The 23956-nt window shown below is 42.0% G+C and overlaps 2 protein-coding genes across 2 annotated transcripts in view; one reads left to right on the forward strand and one right to left on the reverse strand.

Annotated features, from left to right (window-relative positions):
* The window catches only part of LOC130034103 (A-kinase anchor protein 17B-like), a 28590-nt gene extending 20369 nt beyond the window's left edge, over positions 1-8221 (forward strand). The window contains exons 3-6 of the mRNA XM_056125680.1: positions 68-838; positions 2038-2168; positions 4317-4578; positions 6659-8221. Of these exons, the coding sequence (XP_055981655.1) occupies positions 86-838; positions 2038-2168; positions 4317-4578; positions 6659-8221 (2709 nt within the window). The 5' untranslated portion in view covers positions 68-85. The remainder of the gene's footprint in view (positions 1-67; positions 839-2037; positions 2169-4316; positions 4579-6658) is intronic.
* Positions 8222-14024: 5803 nt separating this feature from the next.
* On the reverse strand, positions 14025-23074 carry PGRMC1 (progesterone receptor membrane component 1). The gene is made up of 3 exons (XM_056125746.1): positions 22671-23074; positions 18092-18247; positions 14025-14446 (listed from the first exon to the last, which is right to left on the reverse strand). The coding sequence occupies exons 1-3, from the start codon at positions 22993-22995 to the stop codon at positions 14343-14345; spliced, it is 585 nt and encodes a 194-aa protein (XP_055981721.1). The 5' UTR covers positions 22996-23074; the 3' UTR covers positions 14025-14342.
* Between the last annotated feature and the right edge of the window lie 882 nt (positions 23075-23956).

Consider the following 23956-nt stretch of genomic DNA (forward strand, 5'->3'; position numbering starts at 1 on the left):
CAGCACTCCAGTTTTAAACCAGTGTGTTGTGCCATTTCTATGAACATGTTCTCTTTTGCTCTCTAAGGTCTCTCTGGGTTTTATCATGATGATCACAGTGGTGTATGATAACTCTGAGGCCACTGAGCTCTGTGCAGCTCAACACCTCTACCTCAAGCCTATCGCCAAATTGATGATCAAGGTCTTGCTTCCAGAGAGCACTGAAACTATGAGACATTTTTCTAACTGGGAAATTCTTGACCAGTTGAAGAGCTTGATTTGTCCTGACCAATTCACCACTGTTCGACTCTCCAAGAGTACGAAGGACTTCATTCGATTTGAGGGGGAGGCTGAGACATTAAGTTTGGTACAGATCCTCAAGGCCAAGTTACATGGTAAAATCATCAAGCTAAGTGGTCTGAAAACAGAGTTAAAAGTTGTGGCTACAGATGCCCAAGGTGAGTGGGAACACTTCTCCAAGGAGAAGGAGGCTTTCTCCAGTGATGAGGGTGAAGACCAGGATCAAAACACGAGCCCAGATTCCATTTATTTTGAAGGCTTGCCCTGCAAGTGGTTTGCCCCTAAAGGTTCTAGTGGGGAGAAGCCATGTGAAGAGATCCTCCGGGTTGTTTTCGAAAGTTTTGGGAAGATCAAGAATGTGGATATCCCTATGCTCGACCCTTACAGAGAGGTAATGACTGGCGAAAGCTTTGGAAGTTTCAGTTTGGGCTTGCAGACTTTTGAGGCTTTTGTCCAATATCAAGAATCAACTGACTTTCTAAAAGCAATGGAATCTCTTCATGGAATGAAGCTGATGCTGAAAGGAGATGATGGAAAAGCTCTGGCATGTAACATTAAGGTAAGATGTAACCTCTTTTCTTTAATGTGAGCCTTCACATGAATTTGGACTTGTAGGTTAAGTAGCTTCCTACATATGAGTGAGAATGAGTGAGTGAGTGAATTCATGTGTGATCTGTGAATCCAGTTATGTTAGCAACTAGAATGACCGCCCACATACCATGGTGCAGCATTTAAAAAGTGCATTACCTGTGATATGGGAATGAGTGTTAAATGTTTAAAATGCATCACCAGTGAGATGAGACCAGTCCAGTCTTAGTATCCCCACCCTATCACAGACCCCACCCAGAAAGGTGACTATAATCAGGAATGTGTGGTTTATTGTTTTCATACAGACATATTGGAATCACTACTACTGTGTGTGTTTAGCAAATTTATTTATAGTGTCTAGATTTTATATATAAAAAGGAGAGGGAGAGATGTACAAAGTAGTTTTATATCCACTGTACTCAGATCTTGTGTCAGCTTTCCAGAATCTTGCTCCTATACCCTCTCCTTCACTTTGAGGCTATTTTAGCCTGTTTTTTGCTTAACAAATAAATTCTTTCAGTTGATCTTTATAACAAAGCAATGAGTGGTAAGATAACCACGTGTCTCAGAGCCTGTATGGATGATACACTCTGCTGACAAGATGGTCTTGGTAAGTACCTCTGAGAATTCTGCCAAAGAATACTTGGAAGTGCATAGGACTGTTGGCTAGGGACTGAGAAGCACAAGTAACAAGCATGAGTAAGTAAATGGAAGGTGTCAAATGATGGCAAACTCTTGATCTTGGATTATAGAAATGGGAATGCTAAAGAAGTATGGGAATGGAGGTAGTGAACGAGGAAATAGATTGATGATAACATAAGGGCATTGGTGAAGGGTTCTGTGCAGTTCAGTGGTAAAGCGGTGAGGTAACTATGTAAATCAAAACTGTAAGAGTCAGCACTATTGTAACCATGTGACCCAAACAACTCAGTTTGAGTAATTTACTGAATAAAGTTTTAAAAATGAGTTTGCTAAGGAGGCAGACTGGGGAGAGGGAGGAAATATAGGATAGGACTGTATGGGTACTCTGGTGATAGAAAAAAGATACTTTAATTAGATTTTCTTTCAAAATTGTGTGTATATTTTATCTATCTCTCTGATTTGGGACACATCTAGTTGGCTGTCACAGTTTTCTAATGAAACATTAAAAAAATTTGTTGGGGGGAGCAGGTTATGTTTGATATGACCAAACACTTCAGTGAAGGAGCAATACAGAGGAGAAATCAAGAACGGTTAAAACTACAGGAGGTTGAGGAAGAAAGAAAAAAAGAAAAGAAGAGAGAAGAGGCAGAGGCTGAAAGGTGAGGCCATTTAGTAAATGGGGTTGTCTTTTTCGTTTTGATCAATGAACATTTATTTCCCTTTAAATGAATGTCTTGATTTATTAGGTAATGCTGGGGTGCAGGCAGGAATTGGTGAAGATGAAAATCTCTACTGAAACCTCTGGTGGGTCAAACAATTATGCTGTTACTAAACCCAAATGACAGAAACAGTTTCAAACAAGATGCTTAACAAAATGGTATACTTGCCAGGGAATCAAGGAATAAAGGATATAGCCAAATTAAGACATCTAGGAAGAAATGATCTTTAATAGTGAAAATCTTCGCCTAGCAATGAGTATCTTTCATGTGCATATCACTTTTTTTAGCAGGGCGGGGGTGGTGCTGGTGGTGGAAGCATTATAGCTATTATTCAAGGTCACATTTGGCCAGAATTTTGGCCCAATCAGGCAACTATTACCCAAATTTTCAGGTTGCACATGCTGTCCAGGTAAGTCTCAAGCTTTTTGTCAAAACAATTACTCAAAATAATTATCCTTCTTTTCTTTTCTTTCTGCTTTCATCGGAAATTAACCAAAGTGGTTTTAAATGTCAGAAAAAAAAATCCAAAAAAGCATCCTCATTCTTCGAAGACAGGATGTTTTTATGGTTGTGTGTTAGGTTGCTATGTACCAAGGAATAGTTCTCACACTACTATTTTCCCAGTGCCTTGGCTTACCTTTCTTTGCCAATGTAAAGTTAGCTTACAGAATATTTTGATGCTCAGCGAAAGGAAATCATAATAAAAGCTGAGTCCCTGCTATTGGTTTGAGAAAGTGGGGCCCAGAGATCCTTCTTTTGAATTCCGTAGACTTCTTTTTTATCATACACTGTCTTTATCTCTCTTTTATTTTTCATTTAGGCATCATGATCTACAAAGCTGTTAAGAACAGAGTTTCAAGCATTTGATGGTCCAACTCCAAACCCACCAACAGTGTAGTACTCCTCCACCAATGACCCAAGATTCCCTCCCTCTCCCTCTCCTGCTTCCTTAGCAAACTCATTTTAAAAAAAAAACTTTATTCAGTAAATACTCAAACTGAGTTGTTTGGGCCACATGGTTACATTAGTGTTGATTCTTACAGCTTTGATTTACATAGTTACCTCACCTCTTCACCACTGAACTGCCCAGGATCCTTCGCCAATGCCCTTATGTTATCACCAGTCCATCTCCTCATTCCCCACCTCCACTCTCATCTTTTCTTAGTATTCTCATTTCTATAACCCAAAATCAAGAGTTTGCCATCATTTGACACCTTCCATTTCCTTATCTTGTTACTCTATGTACCAAGAGTATTTAGTATTTGTCCTCTCTCTAACTTATTTCACTTAACACGACACCCTCCAGTCCCATTTAGGTTGTAGCAATCTGCTTGATTTCACCTTTTATTATGGCTACATATAGTATTCCATGTAAGCTACAACTTCTTTATCCATCTGCCAGAAGTTGGACTTTGGGGTTGTTTCCATATCCTGGCTATTTGTACTAAGTGCTGCTCATATATCTGTCCAAATTCAATGTTTTAGCATTTTAGGGGGTAGATGCCAAGAAGTGATACCTCTGAGTCATATGGAAGCTCAATTCCTATTTTTTGAAGAACTCTCTTTTCTATAGGGGCTGAACCTTACAACATTCCCGTCAGCAATGAGTGAGGGTATCTGTATACCACACCCTCACCATTTGTTAAATCTATTGTTTAATGCATCGAATTGAGCTTCTTAATCCATGTCTTTCTTACTTTACTATGAATCACAGAGTTATTGTTTTTATCATAAATTGTCAGTGCCAGACCCTGGGGTTGGCAGTCACATATTCCTGAAAACCTAAATGTTATGTCCTGGCCAGCCAACTGGGGAGGACTGGGGTAGTAAATGTCCACTACAGGCCCAGATTGCTGTCTAACTTTTCCATTTGTGACAGGCCACATATATGATGGTTGTTCCAATAGGCTTTGTCCTAAAGTTTGGTATGTAGTGTGTGATCTCTTCCAGGTGTTTGTACATGGCTTCTCTGACATTTGTACCAGGTCCAAATCATCTAATGATGCATTTCTCAGAACTTATCCCTGTTGTTAAGTGGCACATGACTATAAATACCTTTGGAAGATTTGACTCTTGATCATTGTCTAGAAAAAGAAAAGAGGAGAGGAAAGTCCTAGAAAAGAAGAAGAAGGCCAGGGTCCGGAAACGAAGCCTGGAAGAGAAGGAGAGAAACCGTCTGAGCAAACCAGACAGAGCCAAAGCAGAGATACCTCAGGAACCCAACTCTTCTGAAGAGTGGGAGGAGAGGAAGTACCTGCTGACTCAGAGGCGGGTAGAGGCCTTTCGTTTGCTCCAGATACTCCTAAGAAAAATTTCAGGAACACTCTTTCCCAGTCCTCCTTTGGTCTTGGTAGGTACTGATGGTTCTGAAACACCTCTTTTCCATTCGAGTAGTCTAGGAAAATGGACCCTATGAAAGACCCATCACATTGGCTGGTACTTCTTTCCTATAGACTGCTCTCTTCTAACCCAAGTTATGGGTTACATAAGGGCACCTCAAATTTCCGATGGAGTGTTACCTAATCTTTTCCTTCACAAACACATACACACACACTGTATGTGTCTCTAACATTTTCAGGATGGAATTATCCTGGGCAGTATAACTAGCATTGCTTATTTTTAGTGTTTTGTTTTGTTTTTGGTGTTTGGCCCTGGTGGTAGTCAGGAGCTACACTTAGCTCTGTGCTTGAGGATTGCTCATGGAGATGCTCAGACGACCATGTGGTGCCAAGGATCAAACCAGGTCCGCTGCATGCAAAGCAAGTGTCTTCAGCCTATTGATCCATCTCTCCAGCCAGAGTTGTTATTTTTTGAAGTTCCTATTAGACATAGAAGAAAATGCTAAGAAGTAGAGACAGACAGGTTGACTGCTAGATTTGTAGTTTCCCAGTTGAGACCAGATAGATGGCTCAAAGGCGTAGAACTTATGTTTCACATACAGAGGCCCAAATTTTATCCCTAGAACAACATAGACCCCCCCCAAGCACCACCAGGGTGGCCCAAGTTGACCCAAGCAGTTCTAAATGACTGGTCAGACTGAATATAACTGGGAATGTACCCCAAGAATCCCCAAGAATTACTGTTTGGGAGCTGCCCCCTCCACAATAAAAAACCCTCTGCAGTCTTTGTCTATTCATCTACAACAGGTTTGTTTGAGAAGGGAGAGGCTTCAAAATGGAACAAGCTCTTGTTAATTTAATCTTAAACTATTTGCTAAAGAATTGCTCACATTGCAGAACAACTGTTTTGTTTGGAGTGTTTCAGTTTGGTCATTTCTTCACCGCCCCCTCCCTCTTATCTCCTAAAGACAAGGAACGAATAACCACTGTGTCAGAGTTCCTTTTTTATATATTTGCAACCTTGCACTTAGTATGGATCATTGCATTGAGTGCAACAGGGATGGGGAAAATCCCATATCCACTTTTAGAATAAGGTAGCTGGATCTTCTTTACCATTGCCTTAATGACCACAGAAGGTGATTCCTTTCCAATAGTTTGCCTCTCCAATGTGCGTAATTCTTGCCACATTGTCCCACAGGTCCCTTATACTCATTTTGCATGGACCCACCTGTGAACCAAGGTAATAGGTAAACACTACTACTTGTGTAGGGCACACTCTCCCAGCAGCACAAGGTCTGTGGGAAGCACCTTTCATCTGCCCTGTGCTAGGGCCCAGCAGATAACCTCAAAGTTTCAGCTGTTGTCATACTTTACCCTGATGTATCATCTCGCATGTTTCTTCTAGTTTGTTTTCTTTGGAACCACACCTGCTGGTACTCAGGGCTTACTGCTGACTCTGCACTCAGGAATCACTTCTCTAGGGCTTATATGGGGTGCTGGGATCAAACTTGGGTAGGCTGTGTGCAAGTAAATGCCCTATCCGCTGTAATTATCTCTTCACCTGTCTCTTGCTTGTTTCTGTGGTCAGTGACAGGCAGTTCAGAGACACTCATCAGTGAGCCCTAGGAAGAGACTGGAATACAAAAGCAAGGCTTGTTCTTTTAAACCAGTTGATCCTTTTTGACACACATTTCACCCACCAATCATTTCTTGATTGAGAATTTTCTGGGAGGGTAAGAGACCATTTCTTACTTCCTTTTCATAACCTTCACCATAGTACAATGCCTGGTACAGTCGTTAGATTCATCAGGGAGTAGATGAATGTCTCAAACCCCATAAGCTTGAAGGCAGGTAAAACTCAGTGCCTTCTAATTTATGATTGGACTCTGTAGTAGAAGTGACATTTAGAAGTGATATTCAACTAAGGCATTTAATTTTGTACCTGCTGCTTCCTCGGTATAGATCCTCATTTGGAGCTGTCCCTGAGGTAGTTTACAATATCTTAAGTATAATACTAGAAACACTGATTTTCTTTGAAATGTGTCAATTGGTTGGTATTTTATGTGCTGTTTTTAACCTTTTTCTTTAAAGGGACCCACACATCTTAACTCTCAAGAAGCCCATTTTGCAGGTCCCAAGACCAATAGTGTTCTTGAGCACACACTGGACACTTGGGAGAATAAAGAGTTACATCTTCCATATCTTCCAAAGCAGAACAAAATACCTAAAGACCATGTTGCCAAATTAGGAAAAAAACAGAAAAAGAAAATAATGGTTGAGGTACATAAATCTTCCCACCAAGTTGGGGGGAGAAGAGGAAGATATACACCTAGCAAAGAGACAATGAGAAACATAGTAACTAACAGACACAATCACAATTTTCTCACTGACCAAGAGTCACTGGAGATTAAACTAATCCACCATAATTTTCTTGAAGAAGAAGACCTTAATAAAATCTTATTTGAACAAGATCATAGCAAGAAATTGAAGGTCTACGAAACGGATGAATTTACTAACTATTTATTAAACCATTATCAAAGTCCAAGTTATACCCGTATCTGCCTTGAACCAAGTTATACAGGTTATCAGTGGAAGAGAATTGTCCACAGCACAAAAGATGGATTTCAAATTAAGTTGAACAAATTTGATTCTTATTCAACCAATTGCAGATCAGTGCAAAATGTGCAAGGAGAAAAACAAGTTCAAAAGTTTGATTCAAAAATAAAGAGTTCTACTCAGAGTCCTGTGCATACATCACAGAAGAGAGGAAAATGGGGGCATTCTAAAGAAAGTGCTATGGGATTCCATTGCAAGGAAATAGAGAGTGAAGCTGATCATCTTTTGCCACTAACCAAGGAGAATGGCCATCTTTTGGAAAAGCCCTATGCCAATGAGGTAAAAAAATTCAGATCCACAAGAGAAAGCCCTGTTTCTTCAAAGGGCAGGCCAACAAACATAAACTTTGAATTGAAAGATTTCCTTGAAGAAATTAGTAGTGATTCTGAATACTTTAGTGAAAAAGAAGAGAAGAAAGGGAGTTCCATGGGCACTTATCAGAGCTTCCTCAAAAAGGACTTTCCTGATATTAATAAATTCAATCCTCATTATCAAGAAAAGAGGTCAAATCAGAGGTACTTGTGTTCAGATAGGAAGTATGATTGTGAAGAACCTGTGGAACACAATTTTAGACAACCAGTCAGGAGGGTTAATTATAAAATGGCAGGCACATGGTGTGACAATACCAAGTATTTCAAGAGAGGTGGAGTTTACAAATGCAGAAAGAGAGTAATGCCAGTCATTAACTGTATGTTTTATGAAGGTAACTGCTGGGAATCCAATTCCAGTAATTTATTTCATGGCAACATGAGGAAAAGGAGGAGGTCTCAAGTTAACACATGTAACGAATACATGACATACAAACTCCCATACATGTCAAAAACATCATACATATATAATAATGCTTTCTATGTAGGGAATTTCCCTAAAAGAAAAGAGATTCCGTGGCAGTCGGAATATAACAAGGATGTAGGGTTTCAACAGTCTGTGAATCCTTATTATATGCTTAATGATGATTGTAATGTTCAACATAACACTGATAACTACGCTGACAATAGAAATGACTACAACAGATTGTTTTATTTGAAAAATGTTTAGAATGTTTCAGCCGGAACAACGAACAACTTTCAAGAACATGTAAAACCAAATATAGTTGTAAAATTATATAGCAACAACAAAACAAGAGAGAGATAATTAAATGTTTGGGCAACATCAAATGCAAAACATTATTTCTCTTGCCAAACTATAGTATATAGATTAAAATTATTGTGGTCTGTTAACAGGCTTTGGAAATAAAAACTATGCTAATTCTAAATCTTGGTAAACTTAATGCTTGCAAATGTGTTTGTCTAAGATCAGACACTTATACAGTTGAACTGCAATGTTAATTTGGTGCCTGAGAAAGGGCCAATTTACATTGAGAGGAGTTGAGCTACCTCTCGATAATTCATTAACTGTCTTGATGTCATCTGGTATAATTTATTTCCGAACAGGGTAGCAGTGAGAAGCTTTTTACATGTATGTTTATTCAATCAGAAATACTGTCCAGCAACAAACTTGCTTGTTATCTAGAAACATAAGTAAATAGAAAACAACAACAACACACAAGAGTCTTCTTCATGATGTTAGAATATCATGAACATCCACCACAAGAAAATAGAATATTATTAATACATTAGCAATACCCAGAATTGACATTTAAGAAAGTTTTAAAATAAGAATCTAAAAGAAATAGAAATTTATTTGGATAGTGGACAATTAGCACCATTTTAAAAGAACACCATGTCATTCCATCATAGAAAAGCAATAATATTAAAGTGGAATAACTGGCAAGATTTGCAAAAGAAAATGTCAAAAGATCCTGGCTACCGATAAGAAATGGTTATATGATCTTTTCACTTGGAGTTGGATAACATCAGTTTGTAAAAAGCTAATGACTGTCCCCAATTTTGTATTTTGACTTTTACAAAACTAGAATAAGTGCTGCCTCCATCCTTGATAATGCCATGGAGTTTCGAGTGGAGGGCAAAGCCCACATTTTTCTAGCTAGACAAATGCTATGTCTACAGGATTTGTAAAATAACATAAGCACTGTATCTTTTTATCTGCCGTTGGACCTCTCGAACATGTTTATTAATGGAGATATTTTATAGACTTATACAGACTTACATCTTGATGTATATCTCACTGGATATGGCCTTATAATGGGGATTTCAGGGGAAGGAAGTGGACTTTTTCTCCCCCCAAATGAAGCTCTAATACCTGTCAATTGCAGGCATCAATGAGATTAGATTGCCTGCTGCAGGATAAAGTGATTTTAATCTACAGAAGTAGGTAGGAGAAGCAGCCTTTTCATAAAACATAATTTCTTTTGAGTCATCTTAACTTGCTATTTTGTATAGGAGGGTTGGTGGCTAGAGCCGATGTAAGCTGCCAGTTAGTGGGTTGCCTGCAATGACAAGATATCTCATGCTCATAAGCAGTCTCTTGAGCAATGTGATATCTGAAGGGGCCACAAGGTGAGTGACAAATCATTTCATTGATCTAATCTAAGCAAGGTATACCAATATATATACATATGCAAAGGTTTAGAAAATGAAAGTATTCTAGCAGATAATTTATTGCATGGCAACCATGAATAATCTGTTGAGTTTCTTATATTCGAGTCCACTCCTAAACCAGTGTCTTGAGTTTGGCTGGGCAAATCTAAAGAGTTATACAGGGAGAGTGCCTTTTCTCCTCAATTGACACACATTGTTTATTCATGTCTAAAGTACTATCATCCAGAGTGGTCTTGTTAACTACTAATGTTAAACTGGCTGAGATCTCCCTAGAGACATCATATGAAGTTACGATACAACACTAAGAGCTTGTAATTTGTCAGACAACTTATGGTAACTCTGTCTTATGAGACGCTCCTTTTTGTCTTGCATTCCATGTCAGTGAACAAAAGAAAGATATGGGTTTGCAACAATGCTGGTCTGAAAAAAACAATTTCAATTTATTCTGTAATTTTACCATTTTCATTTACATAGTTTTAGGGATGTAAAACACTTTTGCTGCCCAGTAACTGGTGATACAAAAAATAAATTGCAGAATACAGCATGTGAAATTTTTTGTGTGTAATGGAAATGGTGTTCAGTCATTTCTATGTAACATTTTCTCTATTTTTTACTGAATAATATCTTGGGGCCGATCAAAAGTAAACTTACGCATTCTGTGTTTACTTTCTGCACTTTCTGTACAACCTTTTTATGTCTTGTGGTAATGCAGTCCAGATTTGAGTAAACTTTCTTTGTGTATATCTTGAATGAGGAAGAACAATTTATCCTCTGTTTTTTAATATGGCTCAGTAAGAAAGTGAGCTAGAAGCAAAAATATCATAGTCATGTTCTATTAATCAATATTACTTCTCTTTGTCATGCTGTTAAGTATTTTCCATCTTTTTCTCTGTTCCTATTAAAAAGAACTTGAACTTTAAACTCTGTCTTTTGAAAGAAGTGTTTCAGTTTGGGGGATATGTATACTGCTTCACTAATATTGCTTTAATAAACTAAAATTTTGTTAATTGTTATGCAATTTGTTTGCATTTCCCAAGTAGAAAGCTAAGCAAGCTAGCACTTTTGAAAACGAGATTCAAATGTGTTTTCATTGCTATAAAATTTTTAAAATGTTAGCTTAAATAAATGCTGGTTATTCCACTCAAGATATGCCTATCTGTATGTAGTAGCTGCTTTGCACTGTTGTTGCTAATCATTTTTCTCTTGGGCATTGTAAAAGAATTATTTAATTCTCAGATACAATCAAAATAAATTCTTATATTGAATGTAGTCTATTCATTTCCTGCACACATTGCCTAACATGTTGCCCATCTACAACATTTTCTATGAAGATAGTCATGTCCAGTTTTAATATTGCCTCTATGCAACCATCTCCCTTTATGAGGTTCGTTTGTGTGAACTGATTATTCAGAACTCATGAGACCAGTTCTGTTTTCACTTTGGTTCCATTGAAATTGTGAATTTAGATAGAAAACTGTCCTCCATTGAGAAAAGGGTTTAGTAGTGCTGTTACCAGGTAGTGACTGACAGGTGCTCTATGGAGTTACATCTGATCTATTATTCCCAAATAAGTGTGAATGTGACTTGTGAACTCTAGTCAGAGAAGCTAAGGGACCATACTTTTGGTCTTTGATGATCTAAGAGTTAAATGTATTTTCAAAGGAAATAAATGTACAGCAAACTGACTGTAAGTAGCTCATAAGAAAGGCAGACAGTGCCTTAAAGTACAATATAGGAATATGAGCCCTTCAGAGCTGAAAGGATACTGGTTGGGTTCAAAGAGCTTTTTGAATTAGCCAGGACTGTCTGGATGCTTGGTGTGAGACTAGGATTTCTGTGTTTGGCCCTGTGAATAAAAGTGACCCCGTGCAGAGAAGTCGCAGATAGGAATGCTGCTTCTGATCCATCGATACAGGTAGTGAGAAGAAAACGTCTGCATGGGCTGGATGAAAGCAGGTTTTAACCACTCAGGACATTTTCCTCTTGGCAGCAGACAAGCCTGGGGAATTGTAAATGGAGTAGCCTAATCTTCACATGGAAATGAGATTTCAGACTGGAAAGGTGGCCTAGCCTCCCTCTCCCCCACTTCCTTTCCTAAGCTTAAGATTTAACAAGCTGTTCAGTCCAAACAGGCAACTTGATTCCTTTGTTGAATGAAGAAGACTTATGTGGGAGGGGCGCTGGGTGGGGCTGGAAGGGCACATTTAAAACCAAGAAAGCAGGCAATAGGATTTGATATAATCTAATAGAAAAGGAAAACTGGGAGGCTTCTTTGGTATAGAGTCCCTTTTCTGTTCTACAAGATAGGGCAAAACACCAAAAATTCAGACTAACATTATACAACCAACTGCATATGCAGATCTGATGTTCTCTTTCTGTCATGAAGTGAAATAACTTTGTTATTTCAGATCCCTGAATACTTTCATGAATAAATGACACCTTAAAACAAAACCACAGCATGATCATTCCCAGCTATCATTATCAAACTGGTCTCTTCTCTATCTTACCTACCGGGTTAAAAGTTGGCAAAGGGATATTCCTGATAACCTTACAGTATTGATACTGCAAACCACAATGCCCCAAAGGAGAGAGATAGAAAGAGAAGTGCCTTGCCATAGAGGCAGGCATGGGGTGGGGGTTGTGATAGGAGGGAATCAGGGACACTGGAAATGTGCACTGGTGGAGGAATGGGTGTTGCAATACTGTATCCAATCATGAACAGCTTTGTAAGGGTCTCTCTTTGTAAGTGATTGAATAAAAAATGTTTTAAAAAAGTTAAAAAAGAATCCACAGCTAGTACAGTTGCCCCTTCATAATCTTGCTACAGATCTCAATGCCTAGTCTACCTCGTTTATCAAGTTCTGACATAAGAGCCAGAATTGGAAGTCACAAAAAATTCTGAGCTGTGAGTGGGGCTCAGTAATAGTAAGTATTGCCTTACATTGCGTGAGACAGTGGGGTTGATACTCAGCACAATTTGCTAAATTAATCCACTATTTTCTTGGTAGGGGGTGGGAGTCAGCACGGAGAGAATATCCCAATGGTGTTCAGGGGCTACTCCTGTTACAGTGCTCTGAATCCCACACCCCAATGTAGTCCTAGGGCTCTAACTCAGGGTTCCCCTTGTAGATCCAGTCCTTTGCGCTAACTTCCTGGTCTTCACTAATTCTTAACATTACAAGTTATTACCTGGGCTGGAGCGATAGCACAGCGGGTAGGGCGTTCGCCTTACCAAGCGGCCAACATGGCCGACCCGAGTTCGATTCCTCCGCCCCTCTCCGAGAGCCCGGCAAGCTACCGAAAGTATTCGATATGCCAGACACAGTAACAAGTTATTACCTAGTGTGAGAAGTCTATGAACTTTTACTCATGGAGTTGTTTTGAATACCAACTCAACCCCACCCCCCAAAAAAAATCACTTCAGATGTAAAACAGCCTTTTAATTATGTTAAAATCTGGTTCCTTAGATTTAGTCTTAAGAAACAAAACACCCACCACATTGTTGGGTATAACCATTTTATTAACTGACCAAAGCACTTAATTTTGTTTTCTGATTTGAGGTAAAACCATTAAACACGGTTCACAACAAAATACACTAACTACAATTAAAAGAGTTTGAAACTGCACTAGTTGTTCATTTAATACTTTTACAAACTCATACAACTGTATAGTCTACTTAAGCTAAGTTTGTTAACCAAAAGACTGATAGCAAAGACCTAGACACTTTACTACTATTGTAGTGGCTATAAGCTTTGTAACACCAGAGGAACTGTCACCTTATGAATAAATGTTAAAAACCTCTTGCCTAGTGAAGTGGATGGGTTCCTCATTCTTTAGCAGTATGCACAATGCACAAAGGCTCCTGGGGGAGCAAACACACCTGTTCCCCATTCCTGTTTCACCTGCCCTTCCACCTCTCATGGCTAGTAACCACAGTCCCACACCTTGTACATGGGGATGGGGAAGACAGTTCTACCAACTTCTTTTAAGTGAGCCAGGTGATTTTTTCCCAAAGCTTGCTTTCGAAGGTTCATATTTGGTTTCCAGTCTCCCTGCAAATGACTGTTCACAAGGGCATTCATGTGTCCAAAGGACAACAAAGCAATTGAGACACCCACTAAACTAAGTTTCTCTCAACTGAGCCCAGCTTGGAGAGTCACTGTCTCACTGCACAGTCCTCCTTAATCAATACTAAAGCTCGAGAACACTGCAGATTTTCCTTAGAGGTAGAAAACACCAGAAATCATGCAGTGAGGTCAATTGAGAAATAAGGGATTTGCTGTCTCTAGGGAGCATCATGAAGTTAATCCTTGGGATTTCGCACATTAAAACTTTAAAAAAAAAACTGGTTTGGGGGACTGGTCATACCGGAAAAACCAATTCCAATTCCACCTGCACTCACTACAGATAGAAGAAAAAAGTTAATAGCATCTGTATGTCACCCCTGTAGTTCACTTTCTGGCTCCTTGTCACACAAGATTATCATGCAGTCTAGACAGAAGTTAATTTTATCAGGGACACTAGTGATGTTCATTCAAAAATCTTACAGCAGGTTCAAAACTTCTCTAAATATTGAAATCACCATGTTTTAAAGACAGACTGGAATGTTACAAATGATTCTGCAAAATACAAAAATAGATATGCTTCCACAGAATGCTTTAATCATTTTTCCTTGCATTCTCCTCTTTTGGTTCTTCATCATCTGAGTACACGGTGGGTTTCTCCCCCTCCTTCAGCAGTTTGCCCACGTGATGATACTTGACTAGACGGAGAGAAAGAAAACACCAATAATCATTCTCAAGCTTTGTTAAGAAGCCCTGCCACCTTTTCATATTATTGCATTTATCCTACAATCGATGCCATGGTGTGACAGGCTTCTGGAGGGATTAAAAGGAAGGATTAACAGCACAGTTTTTGCCAATAAGAAATTAGAGAGTTTTGTTCAGACGGCAGCAATATAAAACAATCAGCAAAATGGAACAGTGAGCATAAAGGTAAGGGAAAAAAGGGTTGTGATCTTGGACAAGAGAGTGGAGCAGAGTGAGGGTTCCTTAAGGGTTGGAAAGACAGGCATTTGGGAAGTGTGAAGGATTTGGGGGAAGATTTCCAGAAAGGAGAAATGTTGTGCAAAGGCATACAAGAGAGCTGAAACTTACCTAGGGAGCAATAAAGAGACAAAGTGGGTAAGAGGAGAGCGAGGTATTAAGGGTGATTCAGCAGCATGGGGAAATGTGAAGTAGGTGGAAAGCCAGCTTGAGGAGTTTGTAGTGGCAAAGGGCACTGACGATTTACAATAAAGGGATGGCAGAGTAAAACCAAGCTTTAGCAACAACCGTATCATTGTGGTATCAGGCAGGTTATAGTAAGAAGCCATCCGAAGCAGGGCAAACAGGATGCATCTCTGGGGCTCCAGAGCCAGGAGCAGGGATTGAGATGAGAAAGGGGAAGGAAGCGAGTTGCTGGAAAGGAAAAGTAGAAGCATGAGCTAGGAAAGGAAAAAAAACTGAAGGGGCCCTGAACAGAAATAGGGGCTGTGGAGAGGGAGCCACCCTGGAGGGAAGCAGGCCAGGAGATACACATCAGGAATGAGACAAGAATGAGATGTGAGGTTAGTATTGGCTGGTCCCTGGCAACTCAGAGCAAGGATGTTCAAACCACTTGGGGAGGGAAGGGTGTGACTCATATTAAGAAGACTTGGAGAAGAAATGAAGTGGGGTTTGGAGACAAGTTGCCTGAGAGTGAAGGGAAGTAATGTTAAGAGAGTTGAGGGTAGTGGTTTTCAACTGCTACACTATAGCTCTAGGAGATGGAGATATTATGCTCTGACAAGGGGGAAAGCTCTGTATGGCTACAGGCAGTGGTAAAGGAGCAGGAGAGCCAAGGAATGCTGAACAGATTTGTCAAGAATTCAAAGCAGATTTTTAACAGATAGGAGAAGGGACTAAATGAGCAAACCATTATCACTAATGACTATATTCTGACCACCATGTGACTGCAGGATTAAGAATCTCAATGTTAGGGCTGGAGCAGTAGCACAGCAGGTAAGGTGTTTGCCTTGCTCGCAGCCGATCCAGGTCCGATTCCCAGCATCGCTTATGGTCCCCTGAGCACCGCCAAGAGTAATTCCTGAGTGAGTGCAAAGCCAGGAGTAACCAGGTATGAGTCCAAAAGCAAAAAGAATCTCAATGTCAGGGCTGGAGTGACAGTACAGCAGTTATGCACTTGCCTTGCACGGCGCCAACCTGAGTTCAATCCCCAGCACCCCATATTCCTGATCCTCCCCTGAGAGCATCCCAGTTAAATTTATTAGAGATAAAGAAATTTGATATGTGTGTGGTATTTGGACATAATTATCCCCAAAACTCCTTCACTGTTAATCTGTGATTCCAGCTGAGCTGCATCCAACATTTAATCTGCGTCCAATGTTTAATGCTCAGCGCCCTCATCACCAAAATGGAGATGATGAGCTAATTAGCTAGTCTCCAAAAGTCTTGCTGGGGATGGAGTGAGCTTGTACTCAACAAGTCCTTGGACATACCTCCCGCAGGGGAGACACACCAACTCTTCTCCTGATCCTTTCTGTCCATTCTGTCCATTTGTGATTCTCCAAAGACTGCCTACACTCAATTTCAGGGAGTATTTCTTTTCTTTGTTTGTTTTTAAAAAATTTTTATTAATGAAACACCATGAGGTACAGTTGTAGACTTAAAAATTTTTGTGCTTGGGTTTCAGTTATTCAATGATCAAGTACCCATCCTTCCACCAGTGCCGATTTTCCACCACCACGGGTCCCAGTATCCCTCCTACCCCCCATCACCCCCCCATCCCACCCTGTCTCTGTGTTAGGGCATTCCCTTTTCTTCTCTCTCTCTCCACCAGAAGTAATTTTTGAGTGCAGAGCCAGGAGTAAGTCCTGAGCACCATCGGGTGTGGACCAAAAACAAAACAAAACAAAAATCTCAATGCCTCCTGAGCACTACCAGGAGTAATTCCTGAGCATTGCTGGGTGTGGCCTCCAAACTAAACCAAACAAAACAGAATCTCAATGTCAGAGGCTATGAGTCTCCTCTTTCAGAACATGGGTGGGAATTAAGAGTAACTAACCTGTCCAACCAGGTAACTGGAGCTGCCTTTGTGTGAAATAATCATCAGGAACAATTGAAACTTCCCTTTGTGAACATATTACAAAGGTCCCTAAGGTACCTGGGATCGTGTAAGACAAATAAAAGCTGAGCGGTAGCTGAGAAACCTGCCTTAAGGGAATCCATACCAGCAATGAACTGAGGTATCTCAGTAGCCTTTGGGGGCAATGATTAGTTTAAGGGGAGGGCTAGGGTTTTACCCCACTGAGGTAGGCAAGTCCCTAGAAAATAAATTTTAGTAAGTTACGGTGATAACTCATTGGTTACATATTGGAGAATCTATTCCTACAGTCATCCTTCCCATGCAGAACAGGGATTATTATGTTAGCTAGTTCAACAGTGTTTTCAAAGTAAAAGACAATGCCAATCAAATTGAAAGCTACACTTAGTCTGGGATCCAAACTCTAAAGGTAGAGCCATATCTGGCTAATTATTAATCCAGAAAGAAGTCTCTCTGATATCAGCATTATTTAAAAAAAAAGCTTGGATCGCTCCCCCTCCCCCTCAATACCATTACTGAACTCATTGTGAAGAGCAGCAAATAGCAACACTTTAAATGAAGATTCTTCTCTAAAGAAATGGTCAGGGCCCTTAAACAACATTTCATCTCATCACTCAATGCTTGACAGTGAAACCAGCACTGCACCAACAATGACTTGGAAGATATGGGTTTCAGTTAAGTCCCACTCATCAGTTCTCAAAAGTTGAACTGAACTCCTAGACACTGTAGATGCCAGGTCAAATTTTCTGCTCACTTTTCAAAAAATGGAGACATCATTCTTATGGGATAGAAGATAAATATTGCTTGTACATGAGGCCTACAGCTTGGTTCACTGAGATAGCTAGAGAAGTTGCTTTATAAAATACGAGTTTTCTATTCTTCTACAGATAAATGGGTTGCTTTTAGAAATCAAGCACTGTAGGAGGGCTGGTAAAAATACCAGTCTGTAGCCACTATGGTCACTCTCCTTTCCCCACCCACCAAGCACCCTATTCGAGTGTGTTTAATCTATGCAACCCTCTCAAAAATTGGAAAACAAAACCTCAAACCTAAGCTTCCATAGAGAGCTAACTTGGTACACAATCATGGCCAAGTGACTCAGCACTGCTGCAATTACTTTAAGTCATGCACTTGATCCGCCCAAGATCCGGAGAGCCTATCAGAATGCTCCTAAGTTTCAAGCTGCTTAGTAATAACTATTGTCCTGCCACGAATCACTTTACTGGTAGAAATTTGATCCAGACACAATTTGAAATATGCTTACAAGTGAACTGAGAGTCCCAGTCACTCAGGGTCTCCTGCTGGGCAGGAGTGAGGTCGGAAAGGTCATCATACTCATCCTTCAGTACTTCTTTATCCAGGCAGAAGGTGGCAAGTCCTCTGGATGCGTCTCTTCCGGCAAAGACCCCATAGGGCCCCTCTTTAAAAACAAAACAGAAAAACAAAGACTCGTGTGTTATTAGGTGGTCGACTTCTCTGGTTCATACACAGAAAACAGCTTCCTAGCCAACACATTCCTCTTTGGAATGAGTAACTTCCATTCTGAAACCATAAGTGGTACTGTCATTTGATCCTCATCTACTGGATGCAGAGAGATCTGCTATCATTAAAACTAAGATCTGGAATCATACTAGGTGTCCAACATCAGGTAAGTGGCTCATGAAGATGCAGTATATATATACACAATAGAATACTACATAGCTATAAGGAATGATGAACTCACGCAATTTTGTGTCAACATGGATCAAACTGGAAGACATCATATTAAATAAGTCAAAAGAAGGATAAAATAGGATGATATTACAGATATGTGGTATTTAGAAAAACTGGATGAAGGAATGCAATATTTTAAAGGGGGGTACCCAGATCAACATTGTTCCCAGAGTATAGGGGGAAGGAAAAGAAAAAAAGTTGAGAAGCAATGGGGGATAGGTCAGGGGATTGAGGTACAAAGGTGGTAGTTAAGGAATGATAGAGCCAAATGTCCAAACCACAGAGTCAACAACACTGAAATCAAGAGTCCCAAACTTTAATTGAATTTAGCAAGATGTCTGTTAAGAAGGCATGCCAAGGGGGGGGCAGATATAGTAGGGAATATGGGAATATTGATGGAGGGAACTTGACACTGGTGGTGGTGTTAAGATTGGTACTCCAACACTGTGTCTTAAACTATGAATAACTTTGTAAACCACATTGTGTCAATTAAAAAAAATCAAACTTTTAAATAAGTCAACTAAATCAAGAGCTCAAGATTATCATGTAGCTCCTGTGAATTTCTAACAGCAAAAAGCCCAGTTCCATCCATGAGTGACTATCTTCTGTGGTAGTTGTACAGACTGATCCAAGATAATACTGAGTCCATAGGTCAGAATTCAACTTTGGGACATTGAACCTGGAAGCTTGGCTCTGTAGTCTACATACTCGGTCTACTCCAGTGAAAGTTGATAATTTACTGAACACCAAGGCATACATGAAGATGCTTCCCTACAAATGTCTTTTGAGAGGTCTTCATGCGTCAAATATATCATATAGAGATCTTTGGCTACTAGACCGTGTTAAACATTAACATGTGGCATCTGCTGTAGTCTTTTTTATAAGAGTATCTAATGAATCAGAAAGCTATCCACATGTTACATAATCTTCTGTCAATAAAGAGATGTCACAGAGAAGACCAGCTCTGTCACTGGTCTGTGGTAGCCATGAAGACTGAAAAACGCTGATAATTTCAGGGGGGGAAAGACTAACGAATCAATGGACCAAAATACCTCTATAAAATGTTACAATTTATATTATACAGGGAATTTCTGTTACAGGGAGAGATGAATCATTCTGGAGGTAAAGATGATATTTAGACATTTAAATATTGCACAATGAGAAGAATCCAGTGTACTTTAAACAATGTGCCGTTTCCCCAAAGACAGATTGAGTATGTAACCCTGGCATTAGAGTTTGTAGGTAATCACCATGCCAAGTATGAGAATGGATCAAGTTTCAATATACTTAGTTACCTGAAACCTCAATCCAGGGAATTTTTTTCCTTTCCTTTTTTTGTTCTTTCTCTTTTACCAACTAGGCGAAATATATGATCAACTTTTAAAGGCAAGTAAGGTTGAGAAGAAATGGTTTCTTTTGGTTGTAGATGTAGTGCTGCAGATGGAACTGAGGGTCTCAGGAATCAAGGGGTAGTGCTCTGCAACACAGCCATATCACTGAACACCAAAATGGTTACTCTTTACCAACAACATATACTACCAAGTGAACCAGAAGTTAAAAAAAACTTGGGGTTTCACAAATACATATATTTAGTGGACATTGTAGCATCTAGTGCTTGAAAATAGGCTAGCTGTGCTAGTTTTGGATCTACCATGTCTGAAATTATGACCACAGAACACTTAAACACACTCTCAAGGGAGCATAAAGTCTGGAAAAGGGAGAGGGAATGTCTCTGGACAGTGTTCACTGTAATATATATTCAAGCCCGGCAAGCTACCGAGAGTATCTCGCCCGCAAGGCAAAGCCTGGCAAGCTACCCGTGACGTACTCAATATGCCAAACACAGTAACAAGTCTCACAATGTTACTGGGCCCACTGGAGCAAATCGATAAACAACGGGAGGACAGTGATTGTATACTCAAGAGAAGGTAAGCTTTGTGAGCAGAAATATTTGTCCAATTTAGTCACTGTTATATTCTTATTTCCCACCTCGTGCCAGGCTTAGAATAATGGGCATTTAAATAACTCATTTTTTTTTGGCTTTTTGGGTCACACCCGGTGATGCACAGGGGTTACTCCTGGCTCATGCACTCAGGAATTACTCCTGGCAGTGCTCGGGGGACCATATGAGATGCTGGGAATCAAACCCGGGTCGGCAACGAGCAAGGCAAACACCCTACCACTGTGCTATCACTCCAGCCCCAAAATAACTCATTTTTAAGGCATCCTTTCTAGCATGAAGCATCCTCTTCACAGTGTCCTCAAAGACTCACAGGATGATGGTTCAGGTCATGGAACTGAGATCCCACAATGGGAATCCTTATCATTTTCCAAAGGCATAGTAATGCCCAGACAGCCAATTTTTACACAAGTTCACACCAGTGATCCAACCAGGACTAGAACGCTGGAGGTCTGACTCATTTGGTAAATCTGTGCACAGGCCTAACCTCCCTTCTCAAGGTCTCTGCAAACCACAATATGATGATACATGTGTTCTGACTATGGTATAACTCCATATCTACATAAGTATTTACATGCTCATGTTTATTGGCAGCGCTTCTAGGTGACAAACAATACAGGTGCATGCTTCAAATCCAGTCATATGCCTACAGAAAGTAGATCTACTGACCTCAAGAAAAACCTGCTAGGTGGACTTAAGAACCTTAATACATCTGGTTTTGATTCTTTGGACGGAGAGGAGTGAAACACAGCAAGACTGGGTATGACTGGCCTTCTAAATGCCTCTCTCCACGAAGGTTGGTGTGTGGGGGAAAAGAAAGCCCAGGTTAAGTGGACACATTCTAGAGCTCCCTGGATTTTTTTTAGAGTCCACATTGAAGGAGGTGAAAATCTCTTTTCTTCAAATGTTCTCTCAGATAGGTCTATCCAAACTGGCTACTTCTCAAATTCATGTGGTGGATCCCTGCTAAAAGATGACAAATTTCTGGAAATAATCCCCCAAAAAACACTATATAAATAGGTAGTATCTGGTAGTTGGGCCCCAATATCTGTATTTCTCTCTCAGTGGCATCCTGATTTTGCTTCTCAGTCAGGCTTGGAAATGGGTCTTTGAGGCCCCTTCCTGCTTGCCCCCTGAAACGGCTCAGCAGTCCTCTAACTACTACTTTCTTTCTGGTAAGTTTTTCCTGCAGTCCCCACACCAAGCACTCTTCCCTAGTCCCCCTTTTGTTTCCCAGGATCCAAAAAATTGGGGGTTGGGAGGGTCATCTCATCCTTCCACTCCTGCCATAGACCAAAATGTCAAAAGCATTACCTTCTCATCTTGCCACAATCTCACTGTCTGCCCCTTCCAGCTTAAAGCCTCCTCCAACCCCTCCCAACCGCCCCCCGTGGAACCTCCCACCTTATACTCTGCCACAGAAGTCGCGCGCACACATACCAACAGATGCCACGCATATACCTGACACACGCCACGTTTCCAATGCGCGTGCCCGGCCAGCACGTATAGGGAACACGCACGCACATCCCTCACCTCTTTGCAGGATACTTCTACCTGCGGCCCATGCAGTCTCCGCCCTCCCCCCCCCCCCCATGAAATGCACGCACGCGCACACGCGCGCGCACACACACACGCGCGCGCGCACACACACTCACACACACACGCACGCACACTCTTCCACTGCTACCCCCAGCCCCGGCGTCATCAGCCTTAGCGTCTCCTCCGCCTCTGGACCTCCCTCCTCCGGCTTCCCGGCCCTGGTCTCCAGTGAGACGCCTTCGTTCCCTTTTCCCGATCGAATCCACTCCCCTTCCCTGGAGCCCCTAACCCCGGCACCCCTGTACTCTGCGGTGTCCCTCTTCCCAGCTTCGCTGGGTTCCTCCCCTCCCGCCTCCAGGCGGTAATGCCAGAAGTCTTTTTGCTCCACCCGCCCGCCCGGCGCTGGCGGCACAGACCCGGGATCGGTTCCCTTCCACTGGCCCGCGGTCCCCGGGGGCTGCCTCTCGCCCCCGGCCCGTTCTCCCTGGCTCGCCTCTATTCTTCTTCCCCTGTGTGGGGGAGACCCCGCTCCCCTACCCCGGTGTTTCCAGGTCCCAGCCACCAGCGCAACCCTTCTTTTGTCTTTGCGCCCCCCTGGGGAGTAGCGGGGGGGGGGAGGTTTCCTCCATACCCGGCCCGTAGAACTTGCGGCCCTTGGTCACGTCGAACACCTTGCCGTTGATGGCCATAAGGATGCGAGGGTCCTGGACACCGTCGTAGCGCCGCAGTTCGGCAGGGGTGAAGTCGCGCCGCTTCAGGCGGGGCAGTTGGGGCGGCTCGTCGTCGTCGCCGTCGCCAGCCGCAGGCTGGTCCCCGCGCACGATCTTGTAGAGCAGGAAGATGCAGAGGCCGAGCAGCAGCAGGTTGAGCGGCGACGTGAAGATCTCGTTCAGCAGCCCGCCACCTTCCAGCTCGCCTGCCTCCGCGCTTGTCGCCGCCACATCCTCGGCAGCCATGATCTCCAGAGCAAAGGTTGGGCGGGCTGGGACAGTCTCCGGAACTGGCGGCTTTCTCCTCCCTCTCAGAGAGCAAGTGGCGCGCTGAGCTCGGCGGCCCCGACTAGGCGACGAGAGGCGGGGCTGTGGGCGGGGCCTTAAAACCACGCCTCTCCCGACAGCTAAAGCGATGGGATTGGCTGGGCTCCCGGCCACGCCCTCTTAAGGGTCTTTGCTCATTCTGGCCCAGCCCAGCTCGGCTACCCCGCCTCGCCTCGGACTCGTGGCTCTCCTCCCCCGCAGCCCTGCGGGTCCAGAGCTTGGAGCCCACCCCTCAGGCCTACCTGGGAGACCCACTCCTACTCTAGCCTCGCACCATCCTCAAGTCAGCACAGCTACGCAGTACGCAGCTCTCCTCCAAACGCCCCTTTACCCCTAGCGCAGATACCCCCTAGCAGAGTCGGGCCTTTTCTGGGCTCTGGGTGACACCCTCCTTCCACCACCTGATGCGCGCCCAGCATCCGTTCTATTGCTCTGGCTTCAGACTTCTTCCAGCCTCTCATTCTGACGTCTTTTTCCCCCTTTTCTTGCTCTGGCATTGGCCGAAACCATAAGGTGGTTTCAGGAGCTCCTTTTCTACCTTAGAGACCTAGAGAACCCATTTTCACCCTAAGCATCCCCATTTATTATCCTAGATGACGCTTCCCCAATTCTTCTCCCCAACAAGAAGGACAGACCCCCAAGGGATAGCTGAAGTCAACGCATACCGGCCCTGACTGAATCAGTCACCTGGTTACTTTGAGTTCATTCTAGAGAACCGAAAATCATTTATTGCAACCACAACCCCAAGGCACCAGCAAAGCAATGTTCTGTCATGCATATTTCTCCCTGGCAGTAATGACCAAAGTTTCTTTCCGGGACTGATTTCTTCTCTTTGAAGTGTGTCTAGACGTAGCCCCCACAGTAACACTTGCTTGAGCCC

Source organism: Sorex fumeus, unplaced genomic scaffold (genome assembly GCF_029834395.1).
Source record: "Sorex fumeus unplaced genomic scaffold, SorFum_2.1 ptg000058l, whole genome shotgun sequence".
NCBI classification, from domain to species: domain Eukaryota; kingdom Metazoa; phylum Chordata; class Mammalia; order Eulipotyphla; family Soricidae; genus Sorex; species Sorex fumeus.

Bases quoted from the DNA above. Each gene is read 5' to 3' on its own strand.
- PGRMC1 (XM_056125746.1), bottom strand. From the start codon at position 22,995: ATGGCTGCCGAGGATGTGGCGGCGACAAGCGCGGAGGCAGGCGAGCTG. The intron at 18,248-22,670 runs GTATGGAGGAAA...TTGTTTTTAAAG, and splicing joins CCGCAAGTTCTACGGGCCGG to AGGGGCCCTATGGGGTCTTT. The intron at 14,447-18,091 runs GTAAGCATATTT...CTCTCCGTCTAG, and splicing joins CTGGGACTCTCAGTTCACTT to TCAAGTATCATCACGTGGGC.